Genomic DNA, 25,616 nt, shown 5'->3' on the forward strand with positions numbered 1-25,616 from the left:
TTTAATGGCGACGTTCTCTTATTTGAAAGTACGTAGAATTAAATCTACAGCCCCGTAGTCAAGTTGTTTTTCCCGCCTTTTCTACACGTACAGTTATAGAATGTTCAGAAATATTTAAAGCGAACTGGATTGGCTGACGAGGCTGACGTCATTTCTTGGAAGCTCCGCCTTTCCAGAGGCTATAAAAGGACTCGCAAAAGAATATCGGGGCTTTTTCTTTAATACAACGATGCAGTAAACTTCATACAAAAAGTTATTAGTAATTCTTTTTATTTACTCCGGATATCTGATTTTGTAACTGCTATTTCACCTGAATAATAATAAATGGATCCTGTTTTTTAAACTTATCGTCTGATAATTTAAGCTACGAATGCATCTATATTTCTTCAACAATCTATTTATTCCGGAAAAAAGCTCATACATCACACACACACACACACACACACATATATATATATATATATATATATATATATATACAGGTACATTTCAAATATCTATTTCAAAACTTTAACTTGCTTTTACAATGATTATTATAAAATTTAAATAAGACAACGAAAACTGTCAAAAATTTTATTTTGAAATATGAAATAGAGAAACATAATACAATCTTTAATGAAAGTAAAATATAAAAAAAAAATCTCAAAGCTTTCAGATTTTACAATTACGCCCAAAGGGGCGTTTTGTAAACGTTTTCTGTGTTTTCTTTGTTCATCGCACTCATACCGTAAAATTCAGTTCAACACCAAGATCACAAAATAATTTCAAAATGAGCATATCTTTAGAATTTCCGATACACAGTCTCGCGCGCTAGAGATATAAATGTTTTTCTTATCCGTTTTCCATTTCTCGTTTTGAAATCGTTGAGTTTGTTAATCGAAAATTCGTTCGTTGTTTCATAAAGCTTGAAACAGACAATAAAACAAATTCGAAATTTAAAATTCAGGCTTCCAAGTACTTATGTTCCATGGGAGGACTACGTTATTCAAAATTTCATGGCTCTAGGTACCGTTGTTTTCTCACAATACGAGAAACATTTATGCATTCGTGCAGATTTTTCTTGATTTAGTTTCTTTAAATATAATACGGGACTTTAATATTTGGTGGCAACAATTTCAAAAGTGATATGCTGTTTATAGTGATTTAACGCAAACTGCCTAAACGAAATTAAGTGTCCTTTTGGGCTAACACTCTTTGGGCTAAAAATTGGCAAAGGATGACAAAATATTGGTAATTTATTATGTTCGTATAAAATAAAAAGTGCATAAAATTATCTACATAACAGTTTAGCGATGATACTGAATGTACTAAATAAAAACACTGACTTTCTAGCATTTATTCGCACAGTTTTTGTGGGAAAAAAGAAATTAGGAAGATTCCCACAGCGCATGCGCTTAGCATGTTCCCGTTTTCGGGAGATGAAAGCTTAGCACGTGGCTCAGTTTGCTCCAAATCTTCCTACCTAGATACACACGCTTAGTTCTCCAAAATCGGGAGAGTGAGTTTTCCTGCCGAGCGCGTGATTATCTTCACTTCCTAGCTGCTTTGAAGAGCAAGCCTTGCTAAGCGCTCAATTGCGGTTATTTCAAGGACCTCATAATGGCTGTTTTGAAAACGTGCTGCTTCTACAATTCTGTGAGAGATGGAAGTTTTGCATGTGGGATATATACAATGGTGAGTACGGTATATTTTTTGATACTGTCAAATCTCAATAAACACGAGATGGATTGTGGATCGTGTTGCAGATTAAGGAACTTCTTAAAAAATGTTTGTTAGTTACAGATCGATTGAAAAATTACTATACCAAACCATAAAAATGGATCAAACTTCATACGGTAGATACAAAAATTAGGAGAAGGGAATTGTTCTTATCTAAAATAGATGGAAGGCTAGAAATTGTTCTTATCTAAAACAGTTTGTAATTTAATTAAGCATAATTTTGATCATATAACTATTGTCATATCATCAATTAAGAATAGGTTGCTATATCTTAAAATTAAATTAAGTGTACAGATTAATCTTCGGTTTCCTATTAACTCCTGTCTAAAGAGTAAAACAAACGAAAACTTTGTTCTTTCTGTTTCGAAGAATGCTTTTGTTTCAAATGCTGATTTAATTTACATACACAAATTAACTTAATTCCCATACTAAACTGCTTAAAAATAAAAAAAAATGTTAACAGCATTCGTCATGTAATTATAATGTGGCGCCTGTTTATTTATTCACTGTCGAAATATGAGAAATTTTGGGTTAACAGTGGACGTCATTTCCAGTATTATTCCAGTTCTTCGGGAGTGTCTTGTACATACACTGAAAAAAACAAAAGAAAAATAAGTATAATTTACTTACTCGGTGATAAATAGTATTTGGTTCAAGTATTTACTGTTTATAATTTATAAAGCATATTACAAGCCAATATTTAATTTATCTTATTAACTAAAGAATCGAAGCTATTGTACTGCTATTAGAACAGTTAAGGTTAATTACTGAAGATACTGAAACACAAATAATGTTTTATCTGTAAAATATATTTTCAGAATAATAATTAAATTTATCAGAGTAATAGTTTAATTTTTCAGAATAATAGTTAAAATTTAGCGGCGTGTAATAGTTAATTGCGTATAGAAAGCATTAAAAATTATATTAATCCCAGAGAAAATTAAAAGAACTACAATTTGTGACCATTTTCTGCTTCTTTAAGCATGTACAAAAATTATACATAAATTCGTGCCTTCTTATTCACGGTATCAGTTGCAGGTGGCTCACTCCAAGAGTCGAAATATTTATTGAATTTCAAAATGTAAGTCAAGAACGAAAGGATAGTAACATACTTAAATCTAATAGTTCAAATCTGCTGGGTACTTATTTGTATTATAATTACGAAAACGACAAAACGTTTTGGATGTGAGTTACTTAGAGTTTCTTTACCGTTTTCATTCGTTTTTTCTGAATTAAACTAAAATGTCAGAATTTTATTTTTCATATACCTGAGAGAAAAATGATCGAAACACAGAGTAGAATTTATTAAACGTTACGTTACTTTATATATTATTTATTATATTATGCAGAGCACTTTATAATTTTTTTAAATAAGATAGCATGACCAGTTACTTGTTCATCGTTTAAAAAAGGTCCTATTTACATGCAGAAAGCCAGTATCACATTTAGCAGAAGGTTTGCTGTTATTTACGTTAAATGTTGTAATGTGTTACTGGTGATTAAGCGGATATATTAGCGCTCATATTAAAAGTATTATCAAATGAGAAATGGGATAGTAATTTTGTTAAGCATTTCATTGATAGAAGTTATTGTTTCCTGTGAACTTTTGAAAGATAAATTATTTGCCATCATTTTACAACATGCTATACTTTATTCATACAGTAGTCATTACATAAATGTGTTTGTATTGATAATATATTTGGTTTATATTGTTTATTAGTGTTCATCTTAATGCAGTTACCTATTTACAAAATTTTTACATCATGAAAGAAAAATATTTTAAAAAATAAGAAAGAATAATATGAAAACGATTTTTTTTTGTTACAAGGGTCCGGTTGCTTAAAAGTGGGATTGGGTTAATTATCTGATATAAATTGAAGCAAATAATTTGTAAAGCAGCTTCTCAGTCTTAGGAAAAGTTGTAAGGTCACAAAGCATAGGAAATATGATGTAGCTCAAAATTATTAAAAATAAGCATAATATGGGAAATAAATGCGAAATCTTTATAGCAAAACTTTAAAAAATTGTACTGAGATACTAGAGAAAAATAAGATATTCAAAATGTATCATTAAATGTAATCGCAACGGAATTTCGAAAACATAGTATTGATCATTTATTTATTTTTCTAATTTCATTTTGTAAATTCGTAAAAGCTTTTTGATAATGTCCTAAAATCTATCCATTTCCCAGCGTGTTCCAACTATTTATCTTGGTGAATAGTGAACAATTCACTATTCTTATATTAATACAGATCATAAAATGGATTTAACAAATTTTATTTGTTGCAGAAAATTTCATTAATAATATTTGATAATTAAGCTGCAAAATTACGTTTATAAAAACTTTAGATTGATGTAGTTTAAGTTATAGTACTGGGCAAAATCTTTACAAAATCTTAAATGTGACATATAGTGAACACAGGTGCTTGTGTTAAGATGTTCTCAAAGAGAAAATTCCTCACAGATTTCGTATATAAGATAATACGAAGTAATATTATAAAGCTATTAGTCGCTAATTTAGATCATTTCATTCTTTTATAGTGTCAAATGCAAATAAAAATAATTGCTTCTGAAATCTTTAAATCAAATTTGCAGTTTTTTAAGCTGGAACATCACTATCACCCAGTGTGACATCAGTAAAAATGATGTTCTAATCTATTGCAAGGATTACATTTATTTAGCTAACAGTCAAATTTTGAGTTAAACTTCCTGTTCTACCGCTTCTTAACTTCAACTTAACCACTTCCTAGAACATAGTTTTAGAATCACGTCCGAATGTTAATGAGGAAGAGCGGTATTTAACCGCGAAATTCTACTGTCTTGGAGAAAGAGATACCGGATATTCTGGCTTCACGCATCCGCTTTTTTAGGCTACTCTCTCTTAAGCTATAATTACACCCGGCCGTACTTTGGGCCCTTAATAGCTTAGCAGTCAATTAGCGTTAAGGGGCCAACTTCATTAGAATCTTGATAGCTTCGGCTATATCTCTTTAGTTAAGATTAGTTTAGTTTAATTCTTAGTCTCTTAAGTTCAAGTCCAAGTGTCGGTTTTATTGTAAAACTCCAAGACGGAGTTCTGTTAAATCTTATTTGAATAATAAAGAGTCTTAACCCTTTCCAAGTTTTAATTACTGTCTCACGAATTCAAGCTATTATTCGCTTATTAGTTCTTAACATTCTTCACATTCAACTGTAACTTCAAGTACACATTAAAGAACCTTACACTATCATAATTTCAGTATTCTAATCTTTTTATATCAAAACATTTTTCTCCGTTGGTTCAAAAATATTTTATTTAATTCCCAGGCTTTGTATTTAATTCATAATTTTTAGGGCCCACCAGCGGCCGAGCGGTAAAATCGCTGAACACTGGTAGTTCGGTCCGAGGTTCGAATCCCGCGAACGGGCTGGCTGCATGGGCGTTTTCGTGGTTTTCCCTATGTGTAACGTGTATACGAGCCAGTTTCCCTTAGAAAGTCCTCCACGAAAGGCATCCCTCCCTTTAGGCAGATAGCCCCCGAGGCTTTGCCATAATCACACACACACATAATTTTTAGGGGATTTATATTTAAACCATAAATTTCAGTGGGTATCCTCACAGCACTTCTGTTTTAATCCTGATCGTAAAAATATCTTATGTTTTAAGAACATTTTATCAAACAATGCATATTATAAGCTATTTTCAAGAAAATGTAATGTTGTTTAAAAATATTATACGACTGTTATGTAACTTAGTATCTAGTTCTAAGCCTGTCGTTTCAGTTAGGAAGTGGATCAAATAATATAAGCTTTTAAATATAGTTTAGATTTGACTTTTGAAAACATTATAGAAATATTAGGATTATTACAGGAGGATTTAATTAAAAATTCTAAAGTAGCCAGAAATTGATCCCTAATCTTCAGATAAATGATTTGATATACTACCCACTACACAAGAAGTACGTTAGGCTGATTATAAATTATTGTAGATTTTACTGTAGAGCTATTAGAAATTTGGGAAAATTGTGAGAGAATTTAAAACTTAATTTTAAAAATGAAAATTATTTTGACATTTCATTTAAAACTTTAATTCAGCCTGAACTAGATAACGGGTTTTCAGATACCGCGTTGATATGGTGACTAGTACTCTTCAACAGCACTGGAAAGAAGTTACCAAAATCCTGACAGCATGGTTAGGTTAGGTTAGGTTAGGTTATTTAATTACGGCAAAGCCTAGAGGGCTATCTGCCTAAGGGGAAAGATGCCTTCGTGGAGAACTTTCTAAGGGAAACTGGCTCGTATACATGTTACACATGGGGAAAACCACGAAAACACCCATGCAGCCAGCCCGGGATTCGAACCTCAGACCGAATTACCAGTGTTCAGCCACTTTACTACTCGGCCGCTGGTGGGCCCCTGACAGCACGAAACATTTTATTAAAAATATACAAAATGAAAGTTTTTATATGCATCCATTACATGTGAAACTCGAAATAATAAATTGTTCTTCATCCTACTAAAAGTCGTTTATTGTGAGGAAAGGGGGAAAAATGCTGACGTGTGCAAAATTTTTCTCATATAGTATTGTAATACACAGAAGATTATTTACATTTTGTTAAATTGTATAACAAACCAAATGAGAGCCTTACATCTAAATGAGCAATACTTGCTTAAAGGATTTCGTAGGCAACGCTTTATATGTGGTTTCATCCTTTACATGCGATAAAACATGTGCAGCCACCGTTGACTACTCAGAAAGGTCTATGTCCCCAACCTATTCGTCAGGAATCAAACTTGAATCAAGCTAGAACTCATAGATTATATTCAGTGGTCCTTTGGTAGACGTTTTATTGGTATAATGTGAAAATCGATTCACATGATGAAAAAGAAACATTTATATATGGTCAACAAAAATTTTATATAACACTGTTTTTGGGGAATTCGGAAAGACGGAAATTTTGAGTAATTTGTCTAACTACAACTGGCATTTGCATTAATTTCTCCTTTTAATTTAATAATATTTGAATCCTCCCGTAAATATTAGCAACAGCTAATAATAAAGATACATTATCATATAGATTTAATCGTAATACAATAGATTTAAACTGGCTCCTTTGCTGCAGTTTTGAATGGTTTTAGATTCATAAAGCTGATTGTGTACTGGACTTAGACTTTTTAACTTATACTTAAAAAAGCTAATTCCACTTGTAAATAATAGAACAAAAGGGCAAATGAAAGTTTAATTTAATTTAGGTAGAAGAATAAGTCAGTCAGTTATTAAACATACTATAATCCCATGTATTTTATTGTATTGAAATTATAAAATATAATAATAAAATCAATCATAAACTAACTCAGAATAATAAATTGTGTTCTACCACATTCATCCACATTTAAACAGACTTTTAAAAGCATTTAGGAACTCAATGCTTATTATTTGGTACTGAAAATCAAAAAATAAGTTAATACGATTGTAGGGTGTATTAGGTATTTTTATAGCATATCATAAAATGTTTGTTTTTTACATTTTCTTATATACAAGTATCTATGCTAGAAGTTCTAAATAAAAAGAATGTCCCATTATATTTCTGTGTCTTACACAATATGCCTATTTATTCACATAAAAAATACAGAGTTCATGAAGCAAAAATTTTCTTTAGTTTAATGCGGCACGTTTCCATATTTAATTAAAAACTTTAAACTATTGTATGATACGATTTCATTTTAAATAACCTTCAGATTTGAAAAACAACTGAAATAATTTTATTTGCCGGATAAATTAGAGCGCATTTTTCTATTATGCATGTTTAGGATGTTTAATCAATATTAAATAATTATCTAAACTTAAAAGCAAATAAAGGACTAAGAAATAAAACGTGAACACGAAATATTTATTCAAAATTTTATGAGCTGAAAAGTGCAGGAATTCACTTCGATGAAATATTTTTTTCTTCGTTCCTAAGCAAAATTTAATTAAAATCCTTATTGCACTTTTAACTGAATTTTTGTTTCAAACAAGAGGAAAATAATTAAGAGTATTTGGAGAAAATCAGTAACTTGTAATTAATTATGACATTTTGCGTATACATTTTCATAAAAATGTTCTGAACGCTTGTAATATAAATTTAATAATGGTTTGTTACTTTTTGTTACTCAAGTAATTACATGTATGTAAGGTAATATAAATAAAGCAAACATAAATTGCTTATTTAATGAAGGTAATTGTGAAATTATTTAGTAAATATAAACTAAGCACTTACATGTTTTGAGCCATAATCGGAAAAATTACTTGACGTACTAAGAACATATATAAATTGCAAATGTGAAAATAAATAAATGCTCTGTGAGAAAATTTGCATATTTGGACAAGTTACAATTATTTGGAAAATTTGCATACTACTATTGTTCTTTGAGAGTATGCGTTTCCATCTAATTTAGTTGTTTGAACAAATTATTGAAAGTAACTTCTCAACAGTAATTTCAGGTTTTGACAACGCTTCCAAGACTGGTTAGTCTGGATTTAACAGCATCTTTCCTATACATAGTATTTAAAATTATGGAGTGTGGTGAATTCATAATTGATAATAATCAACCATTCATTGATTGTAAATTTAAATTGTTGACAAAAAATACAGAAATATAAATCGTTAATTTATCTGATGACATAGTAATTTTTATTTATACATTACCTGGGAAATTTATCTTTGCAAGAAAATACAAATGACAGTCAACGACAATAGATTTACATTTTCTATCCCAAATTTAACATTTTACCAAACGTTTTGCATTTTATATCATATTTCAAAAGTTACTGTTTGAATGTGTGCCTTCGAATTACCCTGATTACTAATTCCTGTTGGTTGCTATTATTACATATTGCATTATAATTACATATTGTAGCATCTCCTCTTAATATTTACCAGGTCACGTTCGAATGGTTACTCGGTTTCCGTTGATTACTGCCATTCTATCCTTATATAGCGTCTCGAATAGTTATCACGCATAGTAATCACTAAATATTGGCCCTCAGCAACTTGATATTTGATAAGTTTCCGAATGCCAATACTTACGATTAATCATTCGCAGTTTTTCTATGCATTTTTCTCTTCGCTAAACTGTGATTTACTGCTATAGTGACATAATATCGGGAGACTTCGCGTGACTGATGTTTGAAACGGGGAAATATCAATTTATCTCGATAGGAACAGTCAAAGTAATTATCACTAGAAAAAAAGATATGGAAATAAAAGAGCATGCATTCATGTAGCTCGATATGTTCGTATTTTTTAGATTAAAAATATATTTAAAATATCCAATGATACTACGTTCCCAAATGCGACTATTTCTTCTACCCAGGAGGTAGGTTTGTAAATTGTGGATTATTAATAATTTAATAAAAGTTGTGAGGTTTTAATTTAAACTAACCAAAGTTCTTTTTATTTTAAGTTACCCTTTCCTGTAAACTCTTATTTCAACTTCCCTTCAGAATGAGAGCGCGGTTCAGCTTTATGCTAATTTGTGTTGGAGCTAAGTTTTGTATTTAAAGGTTAGTGAGAAACTTCTCAAGTGTGAGAGAGCTTTTAGTCTCAGATCACCTCGGCTCGGTGGACGTTCGCCAGATTAGGTAGTACCGTATTTATGCGAATCTAATGCGCCATCGAATCTAATGCGCATCCCCATTTTAAAACTTTAAATAATAAAAAAATTGTTTGTCGGCGAATGTAATGCGCATCAATGGTATGAGGAATTTATTGAATCTTATTTTATACAACAATGGATTTGCATATAAACTATCAATCAATGGTATGATAATTTTATTTAAATTTAGATACCATATTTTATACAACAATGGATTTATACATAAAGTAGCAGAACATAGAATTAACCTATTAGTGGGCTATTGCCATGTGAAACAATCATTGTTAATTAGTACTACCGTATATACGGTACCTATCGTAAAATACGAACATGAAATAAATCGTAACATTTCTATCTAGCTAACAGTTTCTACAATCAGTGATTAATAGTAAACGTCTTTATTCACTAATGTTTTCATCACTGGAATCCTCGCAGCTCTCTTCGTCAGAAGCAGATTCATTTCCTCTTTCCTTATCATCGTCATCGTCATCCTCGTCGTTCCAGAGCACGTCATCGGCACTTCCATTCAATGAATTTGAAATGCAGCATATTTTGAAAGATTTCACAATCATTAGTGCTTCGATGCTTTCCAAGCAGCAGAAACCCAGTGTGCAACAGTGTGCGGCGCAGCACGCTTAATTTTTCCTGTCGGGGTCAATACACGGTTTGGCTCACAAAACCATTTTTCGTACTCCGCCTGAACGTACCCCTTAAAAGGTTTATTTATATTTTGAAAGTGTTAGTTTAGTTTTGAAAGTGGGCAAACAGAGAAGAATGTCATATTCTTCTTTGTTTGCCCACCATTTCATGACTACGTACTCTGCAGTTTGTATCCTCTATGCAATAATGTGTCAACGATAAATGTAACGGTAAATGTAGTCGAGAAATTTGGTTGACGTCATCGGCGAATTTTGCACTCGAATATAATGCGCCATCGAATCTAATGCGCACCCCAATTTTGAATACTACATTTGGCCAAAAACTATGCGCATTAGATTCGCATAAATACGGTATTTAAATTCTTACGTCGTAGCGCCATTACTCTAATACTTATTGAAGTGACTTAAGTGCGTTAGCAGTTAGCTAATGCTTGCTCCGCACCATAGATAGGCCAATGTCGCGTTTAAGCTCTGAGAACTGCGACTATTTGAATTTCTATTTAAGCCTTACTTTAAATTGTTTGATTGTTCAGTTTAGATCCAAGCGGGGTCATTATTTTTCTGTTATCACTCCCGAGCTGGGAGTTGCTGTAAATAGTGATTTACATAAAAGGGTCTTTTACACCCTTCTTACGTTGTAGTTCTTCTAGCACTCACAAGAACATAGCTGCATTCAGCTCACTGTTCGAGATCAGGACCTTCATACTGTCACCATTATGTTTGCCAAGAGTATGCACAGAACGTTTAGTCCTGACAAAGTAGAGACAATACCTAAAACACTTTCATTGACTTTGTATAGAAATGCAGCAAATTAGATCTGCTACATTGAGTAAGGAAAATACCCGTTGTGAGAAAATGGCATATGAAATTTAGCATTACTGAAAAAAATCTGGAGTTGCGCAAGAGTGCACTGAACATGTTGATCAAGATTGCTGTATAATATATACCGATTGAAATAAATTACGTAACCACATAGTAATTATTTTCTTCAAATGAAACTTTACGCTGTTAACTAATGAAAGGCGAGTAGGAGAAGGTGACAAGATTTTATTGTAAAGTACAACAAATAAGAAATACAACGATGAATGCTTTTATGATTACAATCTTCAAAATATGATTGCCTTACCAGTATTTCTCATAAAAATTATATACTTTCTAAATACTACATTTTGGAAAGCGATTGCATCAACAGAAGAATGACACCATCTGGAGTTGTGGGCAATCGCCTAAAGGAAGATTCACTAAGAGCCTTGGGCACCATAGAGGTGACAGTACAAATTTTCTCAGTTCCTCCCCCAATTTTGAAGAAGAGCACACCGGGGGAGGTTTACGGGTCCGAGGGTCTCCCGCCCCTCTTTCCCTACCCTCAGTCTCTCCAGAGAACTTTCAGCTTACCGCATGCTTCCAAGTCACACTTAGACTATACATTTACAAACCCGATGCTTGCTCAAAGATTCTAACCCGGGCATTTCGGTAAGGCAGTCAACGTCGCTAATTACTATACCCGTTGGGCGGGGTAATAGGTTTTTTTCACAGTAAATACGGTTTTATTTCTCAGATTGGATCTGTCAAACTTTCGGAAATTGTAAATGGTGTCCAACACTGATCCCTTCTAAAACTAGGGTGTTGTCGAAGAAAATTCAACCTCTGATATAGATTTACAATTAATTTAAACTATGCGATTTATTTAAAGATCTTATAAGGTATTTTTCCTGCCTTCTTAGCATGCCTTCGGGGGGGGATGATCATCACGCTCGGCGCGTATTCTAGAGGTCCGAGTTTCGAGTTCCGGTGAAGGAACTGGCTATTTTTCGTGTATTCTGCTTCGAAATAACCTATTGTACGTACAACGCAGAGTGACAGGGCAACTTCCGAAGGTGTTTCCATATTTTTGTCCATCCATTGTATGTTACCTTAACGGAATTAAGCGCCGCTCTGCACGAAAACAATCTACCATGTGGCGACCCCACAGAGCAAGGGCAGATAAGGCAGTACCAGTACGGTTCCTGCCGGGCCTTATTCTGTCCCGAGATGCGTAATCCAATGGCAAACCGCACATTGAGTTGATCAATGTTAAAGAATTTCGCTTACTGCGCATGTTCAACGCGTAATGGCAAACCGCACATTGAGTTGATCAATTTTAACGAATTTCGCTTACTGCGCATGCTCAGTGTCGTACCGTTGGCGTGGGAAAAAATACTGGCGACTAAACATAAGCAACTCTACACAAGCCTGTTCGTCATGTAGGTCTTATCGACTGTTTACAATTACAGTACTACGGAATTTTGTTTGTGCTTAATTGTTGCTTCTTTTTCATTTCATTGTGGTTTATTTTTCTCATAACCATGATAATAATTTCTTTGACTAAACTTCAGTAATTTAAACTAGATTTATTCTTTAATTTGTTAAAGTGGAACAAATGGAATGTATAGTAAATAATCAGTTGCTTTTTTTCCCTCAGAAATATAATCAATATACATTCAGCTAAATATATCTTGTAATGTTTTCCTGTTTTGTAATCCTTCTTAAACGAAAATTTGCGCAGTTTACAATCGATATTTACACTCTAATTAATGAAGCAACTTACTGAGTAACAAGTTTTAAAACTTCGAACTGTTTTACGCTCAGATAACAGAATATTAACCATACACGCATTTATCTTCTTTTAGAATTGTGCCAAAGTCGTAATAGCGCCAAATTCTCTTCTGAGCATGCGCAGTACGCAAAATCCGTTTAACATTGATCAAATCAATGTGCCATCTGCCATTATGCGTCCCGAGACTCCTCAGGCCTTCTGTGAAGTCTGTTATTATGCCTTCGTGGTTGAGACTGCCTAGGTACAGATCCTAACCTGTACTTTCCAGGAATTCTCCTGAGTCAAACCTGAAGGTATATTATACGTATAGTGGTGCCCGAACTAAAACAAAAGTGTGGTGGATGATGGTTTTCCACCACTAAGATTTGGCGAATGTGTCCTCTAATCCCCAGTCGCCCCCAAAAAAGCAAGTATTTATATAAGAAATATATAAGGCATTTCTCCCGCTTTCTTAGCATGCCTTCGTAGTGTAATGATCAACACACTCTGGGCATATTTGAAAGGTCCAAGGTTCGAGTCCTGGCGAGGACATTGCTCATTTTTACATGTCTTCTGCTCCTGAATAACCTAATGTCTCTACAAACTTTTTATGAACAGATAGATCTGTAAGATTCTTACTCTGTAAAAAAAGACTCGTACTTTTTATACTTCACTTATAGGTTATTACCGTTTCTGAATATATAAAATTTCTGTTTTCATAAACGAGGATATTACTCCATTTTTGATTTTTTCTAGCTCATTTCCGATGATTATCATATGTTTGTTTCTAGTTGTCTTTGTCGATGGATTGTGCCTTTCTGCCTAAAATGTGATCTTAACTTACATGGTTTACAAACATAAACATTAACTACATCATTAAAAGTAATTATTTTGCGCAAGAAGATTAAGATAATAAATCTTAACGCAATTATTTTAAATACTGCAAGCAGTATATTCTAAATTGAAATGAATTTCATAAATATTAATTTCAAAAGATAAAAATCTTACTTTTTTAGATAGGTTTTTAATCATGAGTTCATAAAAGGTTTTCACACCAAGCGTTCAATTCATACAAATAGGACTTTATAGCGGTAATAGTAGATATTTAAAAGATGATATTTAATTAATTTTTAAACACCTGAGGCTGTAGATTTATAAATTCATTTTAATGGACGAAAACGTGAAACGAGAAATCTTAAAGTGTTGAAAATAGGAAAATAATAATTAATAGAAAATAAAGGAGAAATGCTAATAAAAGTGCTGCTCTCTAGGGAATAATATATCAAGGAATTAAAATATTTTTGGCATTGTTTATAATAATGAGGCATAATATACACGACTGAATAAAGACAGTTTATTTAAGCGTTAAAACATATTAATAGCTTAGAGACCAATACTTTAATTTTTTATATTTTCAAAAACTTATTAGTTTTGACAGTTAGGCGTAAAAATTGAGAGATAAGGAGCATATTTTCATTTACCTGATAACTTTATGCTAGAAAAGGAAATTTGAACTAATCTATAGGATCATTTTCACATTTAACTTACCTCATTGAGCAAATTTATTGAACCCTTGATAAAGCAAATATTTTGGAGTTTTTTATTTTCAGCAAACATTTTTAATATAGGCCTATTTAATGTTGAATAGTGAACTTTTAAATAGGAGAGAAAGGGTGATTAAACACAGTATAATTTGTAAATTACATTTATTATGAAAATTACAAGCGTACTGTTTTTAAAGTTTATTAACTACCTTTCTTTTTTTTTAATGGAAAAATAAAAGGAATTAATGAGAAGCGGATGATATTGCGAAGCGCTCGTTTTGACCGGTGATCAATCATGGACCTGTCGATTTACTAGAGTGGCACAGAATCCCTCAGTCGAGCTCAAAAGCCTATCTTTTTCTTACTTTGCTGACTTTCTTGCTTTGCGTTTTCCTGCCAGAATGTTAATATCCGGTTCCTGCCTACTCAAATTAAGTAGAAAGAGATAGTATTTAAAGGAAGATATTAGGTAACATAATTAAAGTGTGTTTCGCCTGCTAAAGGCCACTTTAGCAAGTAAATCTCTTGATAGCAGTTTCTGTAGGGCGTTGCGTTATTCTTGCCATAAGGCTTGCCACTCCGATATTAGGTATGTGCCAATTTGCGCATAATCTGTATGTGCAGCCTTTGGGCTAAATTACGACTTATTTAGTTAAGTCAAATTCTTTACTTTCGAGTTACGCCTTAAATGCTGACCGGTTCTTAATCATGAGCAACGCCTTCTGTTAATTTACGGATTTAAAAAAAATGGTGTTTACACTCTTCCCCAAGTCCTTGTTGTAATTTTCAAGACATAGCGATAATTCCCTTACGTGTTCCAGAGTCTTTATTTTAGTTTATGTTACCAAAGAGTGTGAGGCTAAAATTTTATCTGCAGTATATATTAATTGTGTACCCACTTTTTTTAAAGCTGGGTGAATAACTTGCACGACTCAATCTTAGTACAATTGTTTTTCCTGCGATTAAGACATAAATCAAGAATCATGGATTATAGCAAAATTGAATGGTTAAAAGATATAAATGAAGTGTCTGTTATGAATGCCCTCAAGAAGAGCAGTATTCTTCGACTTGATACTAAACTTTAACATAGAGGACCACATAAATGAATAAGGGGGCCAGTGAGACAATGGGCTGTGCAACGCTCGCTTCATCACATGGCCTTCAAAAATTCAAGTACCACATCTAACTTTAGCCAGCTCACATGCAGCCTTTTCATGGTCCTCAGAGTACCCCGATTGAAACATTGACGATTGAAAGTGTAGCACGGAGTTACCAAATCGATTATCTACATATGTAAATCGACTGACACTTAAATCCCTTGATTTTCTTACATTCGAAACGTACCATCCAAATAAAACAATAGAATATACTATCAGTAAAATTGCTCCTGCTACAGACATCGATTGGCTACTACCTGTTTAGAGGAGCTTTTTAATAAATTTCCTCTAATGGCATGGTCACCATGAAGCCTGAAATTAAATCATATTGAACGTTTTTAGCTTACTCTGAAAAAGTGGTATGTAAGAAGGATATTCACTGATTTATAATAGAACCTTGTGGCAGACCATATCTCTGGAACAGTTCCAAAGGCTTGTTATACAGGCCTCATTGTCTGGCAACCGTTATTAAGATCAAAGAAGCAGCAAATCGTTGCTATTTAAGCAACATTTAATTCAGTGGTACTTTAAGTGTATCATTTATTTCACGTCATTTGAACAACTGAATGGACAAATATATTGATACAAAAAATTGTGTAAATATTTGAGTTTGTTTCTTTGTAGTTTACGTTTCATGTGTTTTATAGGTTTATGCATTGTTTATATTTATGCAGTTAATGAGGAGTATGTTGTAATTCTATAAAGTATCAATCTCATATGGCCACGTATTTTGTATATTACTGTATATTTCTGCAATATGTGATATATTTTCTAATTTTGAGTCAACTGATGCTTGACAATGACAGCCACACTATAATGAGTGATATGAGCAAGAAACCTTCCTGGCGGGCCTTACGAAAAAGTATCGGACTTTGATTTGCTGGAATTTCTCAATTTATCGTCAATTTGGTGAGATTGTTTGTTTTCGGAAAAAAAATTTTGAAGCTCTAGAAGTGAAGTTTCTCGAGTAAGCGCTTAAACTTCCACTTTAGTATTCCTAAATTATTATACTATAAAGGGCTTAGAAAGAATTAGTTTAATAATTCAATTCTGAACCATGCTATACTGAACTCCCGTTCGGTGATTCCTTTTACATTTTCTCTCTGAATGATTTTAATGATTTAACGATATTCTTAAAAGAGTTGCTTTGGGGTTTTCCCTAGGGTGTTTATCTTGCTTTATGAACTGTTACTTATTTCAACAAAATATGAATCTCTCCTTGTTTGTTTAGCATGATTTCTAGGAGATCTTTCTGAACCTGCATGCTGCACGCAAAAATATCTTATTTGTTATCCTACCAGTCTAGTTCCTTTTCATAGATCATTTCACAAATTTGATGTGAATGTATTTAACTTATACATCCTGTTAAACTATCCTGAATGCTCAAACGTGCGAAGTACATTGAATGTATGTTATTTCTTAGAATTAATGAAATAATACTTGTGAAACATTTTCGTTAAGAGTTGAACTTCGGAACAAAACGTTTGTGTGCAGATAAATGTTAAAGGAAGACTGTAAATTTCAGAAGTGAGAGCGAAGAAAGAAAAGATGTTAAGATTTGCTCATATACTAATTCATAAGTCAAAAAACCAAAATCAGCGTTATATTTTCAAATTTTTATTGAAATATATTTGGAAAAATATATTTCAAATATAACGCTGATTTTTGTTGTTTGACCTTTGAATTAGTATTTTTTCGGCGTGTTATTGTGTCTTAATTATTTGCTCATATCTTTCCTATTAATGTAAATCGAAGTTTGGCGGTGAATATTAATTACATCATATTATACTAATAAAGCGCTTCAAATGCATTCATATATCTCTCGAAGACTGCGAAACCTGTTCATCAATAGTTGCGATACTGGCTATTTGACAATTTTTGAACCATATTCAGTCTAGAGATAATTTATATAATATTCCATTTTAATGATTTGTAATATCCCGTGTTCCTATTCATAGTCTGCCTAAATCTGCATTTGCTCTAGATAAAATCTATATCCAATTTACACTGCTAATTCAAGTGTTTTAAATGGCAAGATAACTATGCTTTAAAACCCTGTCTATTTTATTGATATTAAGCGGTATCTATTACGTTTACATACACATATGTATAATTTATATGTATTACTCAGAGGCTGAAGTTTTGCTCCAGCAGATATTTCATATTGCTTATAAAACAGTGGTCGACATTTGATACGGTTTAGTAAATCAGTGGCTTTAAAGCATAATCCATTAAAAGTCCAGAAAGAAAATTACTTAAACTATATTTACAGAAGTAATGAATTTGTATTGATTTAATTATGATCACACTCATTATGTGCTTCCTATTAGGATAACTATGAAATAAATACCAATTATATGGTTTTAAAATATGAAAAAAATGCTAATATATATCTGCATCTAGGTAACATAGTTTTTGAATATTGTGTCTTTTAACAAAATTTGCACCGTATATTTAAATACATATTTACAATAAAACCAGATGCATGGGAAAATCTCGTATAAAATATTTGATGTGGACCCTACATAACATCCTTTTTGTACGGCCTATTAAATTATGCATATTTTTTGCTACTCTTCATTTAAACTTACTTCCTCGAATATCATTAGAGAGAGGTACATTTCTTATTCAATAAATTTAGTTCTCATTCCGTGGCAAGACAAAAACACATAAAACTCCAAACATTTTAATTAAAATTGTCAAATACAAGAAAAAAAACTAACACATCGAATATTATCAAAAACAGTAAAAAAAATCAATTTTTGCAATTAAATTTAGAGCTTCTAAGCAAAGACAAATATTTCGGACATTGGGTACAAAGAAAATATTTCAGTGCACAAAAATTTGAACTTATGGTTCTACTGGAAAAAAGACACTTATGCGGGTGCACCAAGTGACTTATTCACTATGCTACTAACAGATTCCTGCGTAAGCAAATTCCGATTTTTTAGACATAGCTCCGTTTATGCTTTTAAGTTGTTGGTAATTCTACAACTATTGCATAAATATTAACTAAAGGCATAAAAACCTTAACGAGAATAAATTATGTTGTTCTTAATATAAGAACAAAAGTCATTGAATTATGTTGTTCTTATATTAAGAACAACATAATTCAATGACTCAAAATGCACACTTTCCTAGCACATAAGAATAAAAAAAACAGAGCTCTCCGAGGCGGGTAAGAAGGTGGATATGTGTATACGTTTGATCAAACCAATTGCAATAAAACGGGAGGGGCAAAACTAGATGCTATAGCTTATTTGAGTAATGTTATATTTTGAGATATGCGAGATGCATACATACGTACGTTGAGACATCAGGAGAAAAATCTCTTCTGAATCCCTTTTAAATATATTTCACAGTCTAATTGGGAAACATTGTCCTTTAATCTGTCCATACGTACAGATCTCAAGCAAAAACAATCTTCGAAATTGATCCTGGAGTGGCTAAAATGGATGTTGAATATAAATATAATGGCCGAAAGTTTTCGCAATTACAATACTCCCTTTACTTCGTAGAAGAAAGTAAAAGCAAAAATTCGCCTTTTTATGTTTATTATCCTACTCACTATTGTAATTTACTTTTTAATACGTTTACATATTACATTTGCAAAGAAAACACTTGCGAAATTTTTTTTAATTTTAAGAGAAAGAAGATTTCTGTAAGATTTTCTGAATTTTCAATGGAAATCATATCCTATAAAACAAGCATTTTTACCATTCATTCAAATTAAGACACGAAAGCTACTTACTATACATTTCTTACATATCCATAATGATTTCCCTTATACTCTTCAACTTTCATTAACAATGCAGAAAATCTTTTATTTAAATTTTACTCTCTGCTAAGCAATGCTTAGTAATTAAATGTTCTGCTTTTTCAAATTAGTACATTATAAGCCACACATCATATTTAGGGTAGCTATTACAGTGCTATTTTGGACTGAAATATAAAATAGTTACGGTATTCAAAAAGATTGCGTAAATAAGTATTTCTTGAAAGTCGTAGACAGTTGTTTTTATTTTAAGATCTGAAGCAAACAAGGCGTGTTTTGGGATTCTTACAGCAAGCCCGGTGAAAAATTATTACCAAAAATATCAATGAGGAAAATACTTTCAAAGGGCATGTCTAGTCACCTCCTAAATCACTACCCTTAAGTCAGTGAAATTACTCGAGGCATCATTAATGTAAGATTTTGAACGAATACTGCTGTTGAAATATACACATATTTATAGTTCTAACGGTGAATTTATAAAAAATGTTCTTTGCGATAGCAAGAAATTAAAATTACTCTCGAATGCTAAAACTAGAAATATTTTACTTTACGAAAATCAATTCACAAAAGAGTTCTAAATCCATGCTTTTCACATTTCCTTTCTTTACTTAAGAACAATTTAAGTACTATAATTTTGACTATTTTTGAGAATATGTATTTTTTCAATCTTATTTTGTGAAAAGTAGCCGTTTTATATTAAAAATATAATTTTGAAATAAAGTACACAGTATTCGTAGGTATTCGTCAAGTGTCCATGTAAAAAATAAAATTTCGGGTATTGTTTCTAAGAAATTGTATAATGATTAAATATTTGTCTTAAATTTTTTTGTCTTAAATGATTGCCAATCTAAGGGAGCGTTTTTTGCGAAAATTTGTTTTTTACATTAACCTGCTTCACTTGAATTTAGATCATATCTATAATTTTAATAAAGGACATGTCAGGCTACGTATATAAAAAAATCTGATGTGTACACCGCATGACTTCCTTATAAAGAATATTAAATTATACGCATTTTTTCTTGCATTTTATTTAAACTTATTATATTGAATTAAACCTACTTCGCCGACAGCGCATAAACCAAAATTCTTTAAAATTCACTTTGTTTACCATAGCGACACTTCTGGCGCTAAGTTCACTTAACAGTATTATATTTCATTCATATTATAACTCAGAATGCACAAAATGTATATCATTTAAAGAATTATCTAATCGTTGCCACATGTTCTATTCAAATACTATAATAAAGCTAGAACTATGTATAAAAGAAATTAAGCAAACAAAACAAAAAAGAAACAGTTTTTCACAGACGATTGAGTATTTCTCATTTAATTAATTCAGTTCTCACTTCGCGAGAAGGCAAAAATACATAAAAACTCAAAATATCTATATTAAAAATTACGAAGTAAATCTCAAACGCTTATTTCCTCGAAAAAATTCCAGAAAGAATTAAGCATGATTTAATTGGCAATAATAAATGAATGCGTTATCTTTGTTGTTGCGAAGCTAAGTTTCTCTAGATTTGCAACAAATCCACTAGTCTCCTGTTTCAAATGTAAACATCAATGACGGCCATTAAAAACAGGCTTAGTGGCAATTAAACAACTTTAAAATTGCTGATAATTCTAAAAATATTGCACACAGATTTACTAAAGGCATAAAATCCTTAACCGGAAGATAAAAACAACATAATTCAATCATTTTTAAAGCAAAAAATGTACAATTTACCAACATATAAGAGTAAAGGAACTGAGATTACTGAGCCGGGTAACAGAGTGGATTATATATATAAATATATTTATATACGTTTGGTGCGGCCGATTGCGTCCAAAATACGAGGTGCACATCTACATGTTATAGCAGTCCTATATACGAAATTTCAACGTTCTGAGGCTACTCGTTTTTGAGTTATGCGAGATACGTACGTACGTACATACGTTCGTACAGACGCCACGAAAAATTCTCTTCAGAATTAATTTTAAAGCAGTTTTATAATTTTTTTGAAGAAAAAGAGTATTTTATTCTGTCCTTACGTACAGATATCACGCAAAAATATCGTTAAATTGCATTCGATAGCGGTCAAAATGGATATTTTCGTTGAAATATGCTGCCTGAAACTCTTCGCGTAAAAATAGGTTACAGAATTATAGTTAAGAATGTATGTTATTTTATTAATATACATACTGCTTGTGTTAATGTTCATGTATTTCATGTATTGTAATGTCCATGTTATGTGTTTATTTATAACATTTTGTTTTATTTTGTTAGCAACTGAAATCTTTTCAAATGATATAGCACCTTTCTAATTTTTAATTTGTATAATTTGAATAAAAGCACAGGTATTTAACATGCTTCAATATACGAATATGTGAGAGAACAGTAAATCATTTGCACTGATTCTATGGTCACTAATTAACATTTGATAAATTAGTGACCACAGAATGATAGAAATCAAAGGTGAGAAATCAAAGGAATTCAAAAAAAGAATTGTTTTTGAACCTACAAATGAATTAGTTCTGTGTAAAATAAAATGTCGTTTCTCATGACAAGTAAGACAAACACTAAACGAAACTGAAACGAGCTTATAAAAAGTGCATCTGAATTTCTGTTATTTCCACTAGGCAGGAAGCATGGAAAAGAAGCACAAAATTTACTTTTCCTGCGGCACGGTAACTGTGCAAAGCTTATGGTTTATCCGATAAATTTATGTTAAAATGATGTTCTGCGACTTTCGAGGATATCGATCTGTTTTCGTGAAGCTCAGATTTATTGAAAGTACATTTATCGATTTCTAAATGATTTGAAGCCTATAGTATTTCAACTTTTACGCTTTATCTTAGTAATTTTTGTGCAAAATAGAGCAAATTACACTTTACAAAGTATATATATTCAATTAAATATATATATAATATTATCTGGCAGCTTTTAGAAGTTACTGTACCTATATTCTTTAGTTAAAGAAACGAAACACTTATGTTTTTATAATATTTCTCCTTTCACTCTTTTTCTCGTAACATTCTATCTGTACGTGTATATTTGTAGTTTAATTTACGAGTAACGTATACATAAGAAAGTTTATCGAAGAAATCTCAGCATGAATGTAAATCACTTGTCTCTACTGAGGAGAATATTAGGTGCTCTTGAGAGGGATAATTTCCCTAGGATTCATAACACGGGCCTTGCAGTTGCTAGCTAAATATATTAACTGCTTGTACCACGAAGAGCATATAGGGCGGATGTGGTCTTTCTTTAATTCTATCCCTATTTAAAAGGGTGACTGTAGATGGGAACGAGACATATTTTCCAAAATTCAGAGATGAGTTATTATCTTCGATACTTTGCGATCATCGCGATATTAGTTTAGGAGCAACTCACTAGACACTGTTACGCGTTTTGGAACTATCACCAGGAATCAAACCACGGATCTTAAACTTTGTATGTGTTTACCATTTACACCAATAACGCGAAACATAAGAGCATATTCCTTAGAGTATAAATGATTATTTTTACCGTGACTGATAATCTAGCTGTTCGAACAATACGAGAAAGAATAGCTTAAGTAAATATTGCTTGAGGATTTGTTAATAAAATGAAATTATAAATGTAATCTAATAGTTTGCAGATATTTTATAGTATATCCGTGCTGCCAGACAGGAATGCAGACAGGCAGTTTTTAGAAACAGAAATACTTTTCTTCTTTGCGAATGAAGAACGTTGTTAGAGCAGATTGGTGATCATCAGATTGCTTCAAACTATCGAAAACGTACCTGTGAAACTAAATCAAATATCTAATCGAAATGTACTTAAATTTAGAATTTCAGTTGGCTAGCTTGACTTATTAAATTTTACTGTAAATTTAATTTCAGTTTGGATGAAGGAAACACGATGCATTCAAAAATTTTTCCTACCTCTGATTCGAAAGTCCCACCTCTGATGCCCACCAACGGCCGAGCGGTAACGTCGCTGAACACTGGTAGTTCTGTCCGAGGTTCGAATCCCGCGAACAGGCTGGCTGCATGGGTGTTTTCGTGGTTTTCCACATGTGTAATGTGTATACGAGCCAGTTTCCCTTAAAACGTCCTCCACGAAGGCATCCCTCCTATAAGGCAGATAGCCCTCGAGTGCTTTGCCGTAATATAATAAACCAAACCAAACCCACCTCTTATATTTGCCTTGTTCTTTATCTTTCGAACATAGGTGCCTTTCAGATTTAATATATCCATACTTGTATAAGTTAAATTTAGTCTATAAATGAAAAACCTTCTTGAGTATGTAGGGTCCACTTGCTTATCTTCTAAGTGACAATTGTGCGTGTAGTAAGTTCTTGTAGGAACTACACAGAAGAAAGGTTAAAAGAACCCTTTATTAAACTCTTTAGAATTTACAATGCGTCAACTTGACGCTAATACACTAGGGAATGGGACTATTCGCCGTATTCGTTTCGCCGTCAAGACATATTTTTCTTTACACGAGTGTATTATATCTCGCCATATTATATTAAGTTGATTTAAATTAAGAATTCTGTCTAGTTTAATAATTTAATTTAATAACCATTTTATATAAAATGTTGTTGTGTATAGTTTTATACAAATATACCGTTACACATAACATATTAAGTTTAAGAGAGTAAAGTGCTGCCAAGATTCCAAACTAATTTCGTATTCCATTCAGATTTCATAAAAATATGAATTTTCTGATTATGTGAGTGATTTCTCTGAACTAGCCAATTAAAATTTCAAGAAATTTTGACGAATCACGTAAATATTTTTTCCGCATAATTTTAAAATCGATAATATAACTTCTGTTAAGTTTATTCCCAGTTCTCTTCGATACTGACATAATTTTCCAACTAACTATGTGTAATTTCTTTATATCTCATGCTTGTAAATAACTATATATATTAAAGGCAACCTTTATTAACTATATAAAAGGTAAACAGAATTATCAAACTAAATAAATTTAATACGCGTATAATGCGGCCAGATAAAATACAGTCATGTGAAGAAAAATATGTCTTGACGGCGAAACGTCCCGACGATGAAATAGCCACGGCGAGACGGCCACGGTGAAATGGCGATGGCGAAAAATCCTAGACCCAACAGACTACGCCTTCCTCGGGCGGTAACTAAAATCGCAGATCTAAACTAAAAATTCGAAGATGTAGAAGAAATTAACCTACAGGGCTCAGAAATCTCCTGTTACTTAAACCCGCGTCGAAACTAGTGGCAGCAAAGTAATTGCTGTTATGCCCCGTAAACCAGCAATAACTCCGGGAGTAGAAGCTCACGAAACAGAGGTGACAGGTGACAGGTGATGGAGGACGGGGACGCCTGGTGTTTAACAGAGGTAAACAGACATATATCCCGTGCCCTCCCCTATCTAGTGGTAGCAACTCCGTGGAGCTTCATGAGGGAATACATTAGTTTTGATCGATAGGCGAATGATTTGTTACATATTATAAACAGAGGTGACAGCAATAGCCTCTAACTTTCTTTCTAAACCTCGGGACATAAACTTTCTCTGCTCAAGGTAGAATTTGCATTCCTTCACGGGCGCTATCAAATTTAAATATTTTGGCATTGACAATTAGGGGAATGAAGGCTTATAGGAACGCTTACAATTAAACACAATTTGTTATTTAAAATAAATATAAATCCCTACAAGGATATAAATACCCATGTTATGAATAAAAATGTGATACTGGTAAATTTTTATTTTGAATAATCATTACATATACGTAAATTAATCATATAAAAAAATCTGAATTGGACACCAACATGACTTTCTTATATGGCCTATTAAATCATACAAATTTTTTGCTGCATTTAATTTAAACTCATTCTACTAAGTTTCAAATGTAAGCAAATGGCGGTTTATTAGGCCTTTTTTAAAATTATTGTTAATTCTACATCTACTGCATGCAGATTAAATACAGGCATAAAAACCTTAATGGGAGCATAGAAACCACATAATTCAATCTCTTTAAAACAAAACATGCGTAATTTGCCAACATATAAGAAAAAAACCTAAACTCAAGGGCCAGGTAACCGCGCACAACCTGAGATAATGTTTTATTTTATTTACTTATTATCGTAGTTTTGATTTCAAATAATTAATTAGGACTTACTACAGATATATTGTAAATTTTATATAGTAATGCATGCAATGGACGAATATTATGAAATCATTTTCCCTTCTTGACATCTGATAAATTAAATTCTCCACATAACACTGGTAATTTCAAATGAATTAAACGTTTTCTCGAGTTGACTTACTGCACTTTCTCAGTATGTTTAAAATAAAGAAAGTATCTTTCAAAATATTCAAAATTGTACGAAATATTTCTACGATAATTGCTCTGAAAATATATGTATTATTTCCGCATTGATCTTCCGAGCTAACAATTGCAGCGCAGAAGAAACTTTATTAAACCTCATAAATTTATTCCTGCATTCAGTAAATATTAAGGATATCAAATACTTCTGAAGACATGGCAAAATATCATCAAACAGAAAAATACTTCAAAAATTTATTCCAAACGTTTTCGCGAATCATTATTTGGCAAGTTAATA

General features: G+C 32.1%; 1 protein-coding gene across 3 annotated transcripts in view; it reads left to right on the forward strand.

The window, feature by feature from the left end:
* Positions 1-1,460: 1,460 nt before the first annotated feature.
* Positions 1,461-25,616, forward strand: part of LOC118187137 (uncharacterized) — a 385,201-nt gene continuing 361,045 nt past the window's right edge. For all 3 annotated transcript variants that reach the window (XM_035357333.2, XM_035357335.2, XM_035357337.2), the window contains exon 1: positions 1,461-1,674. In XM_035357333.2, the coding sequence (XP_035213224.1) occupies positions 1,600-1,674 (75 nt within the window). In that variant the 5' untranslated portion in view covers positions 1,461-1,599. The remainder of the gene's footprint in view (positions 1,675-25,616) is intronic.

The sequence above is a fragment of the Stegodyphus dumicola genome, chromosome 6 (assembly GCF_044657685.1).
Source record: "Stegodyphus dumicola isolate Sdum_Otavi_A_Nest chromosome 6, ASM4465768v1".
Lineage (NCBI taxonomy): Eukaryota > Metazoa > Arthropoda > Arachnida > Araneae > Eresidae > Stegodyphus > Stegodyphus dumicola.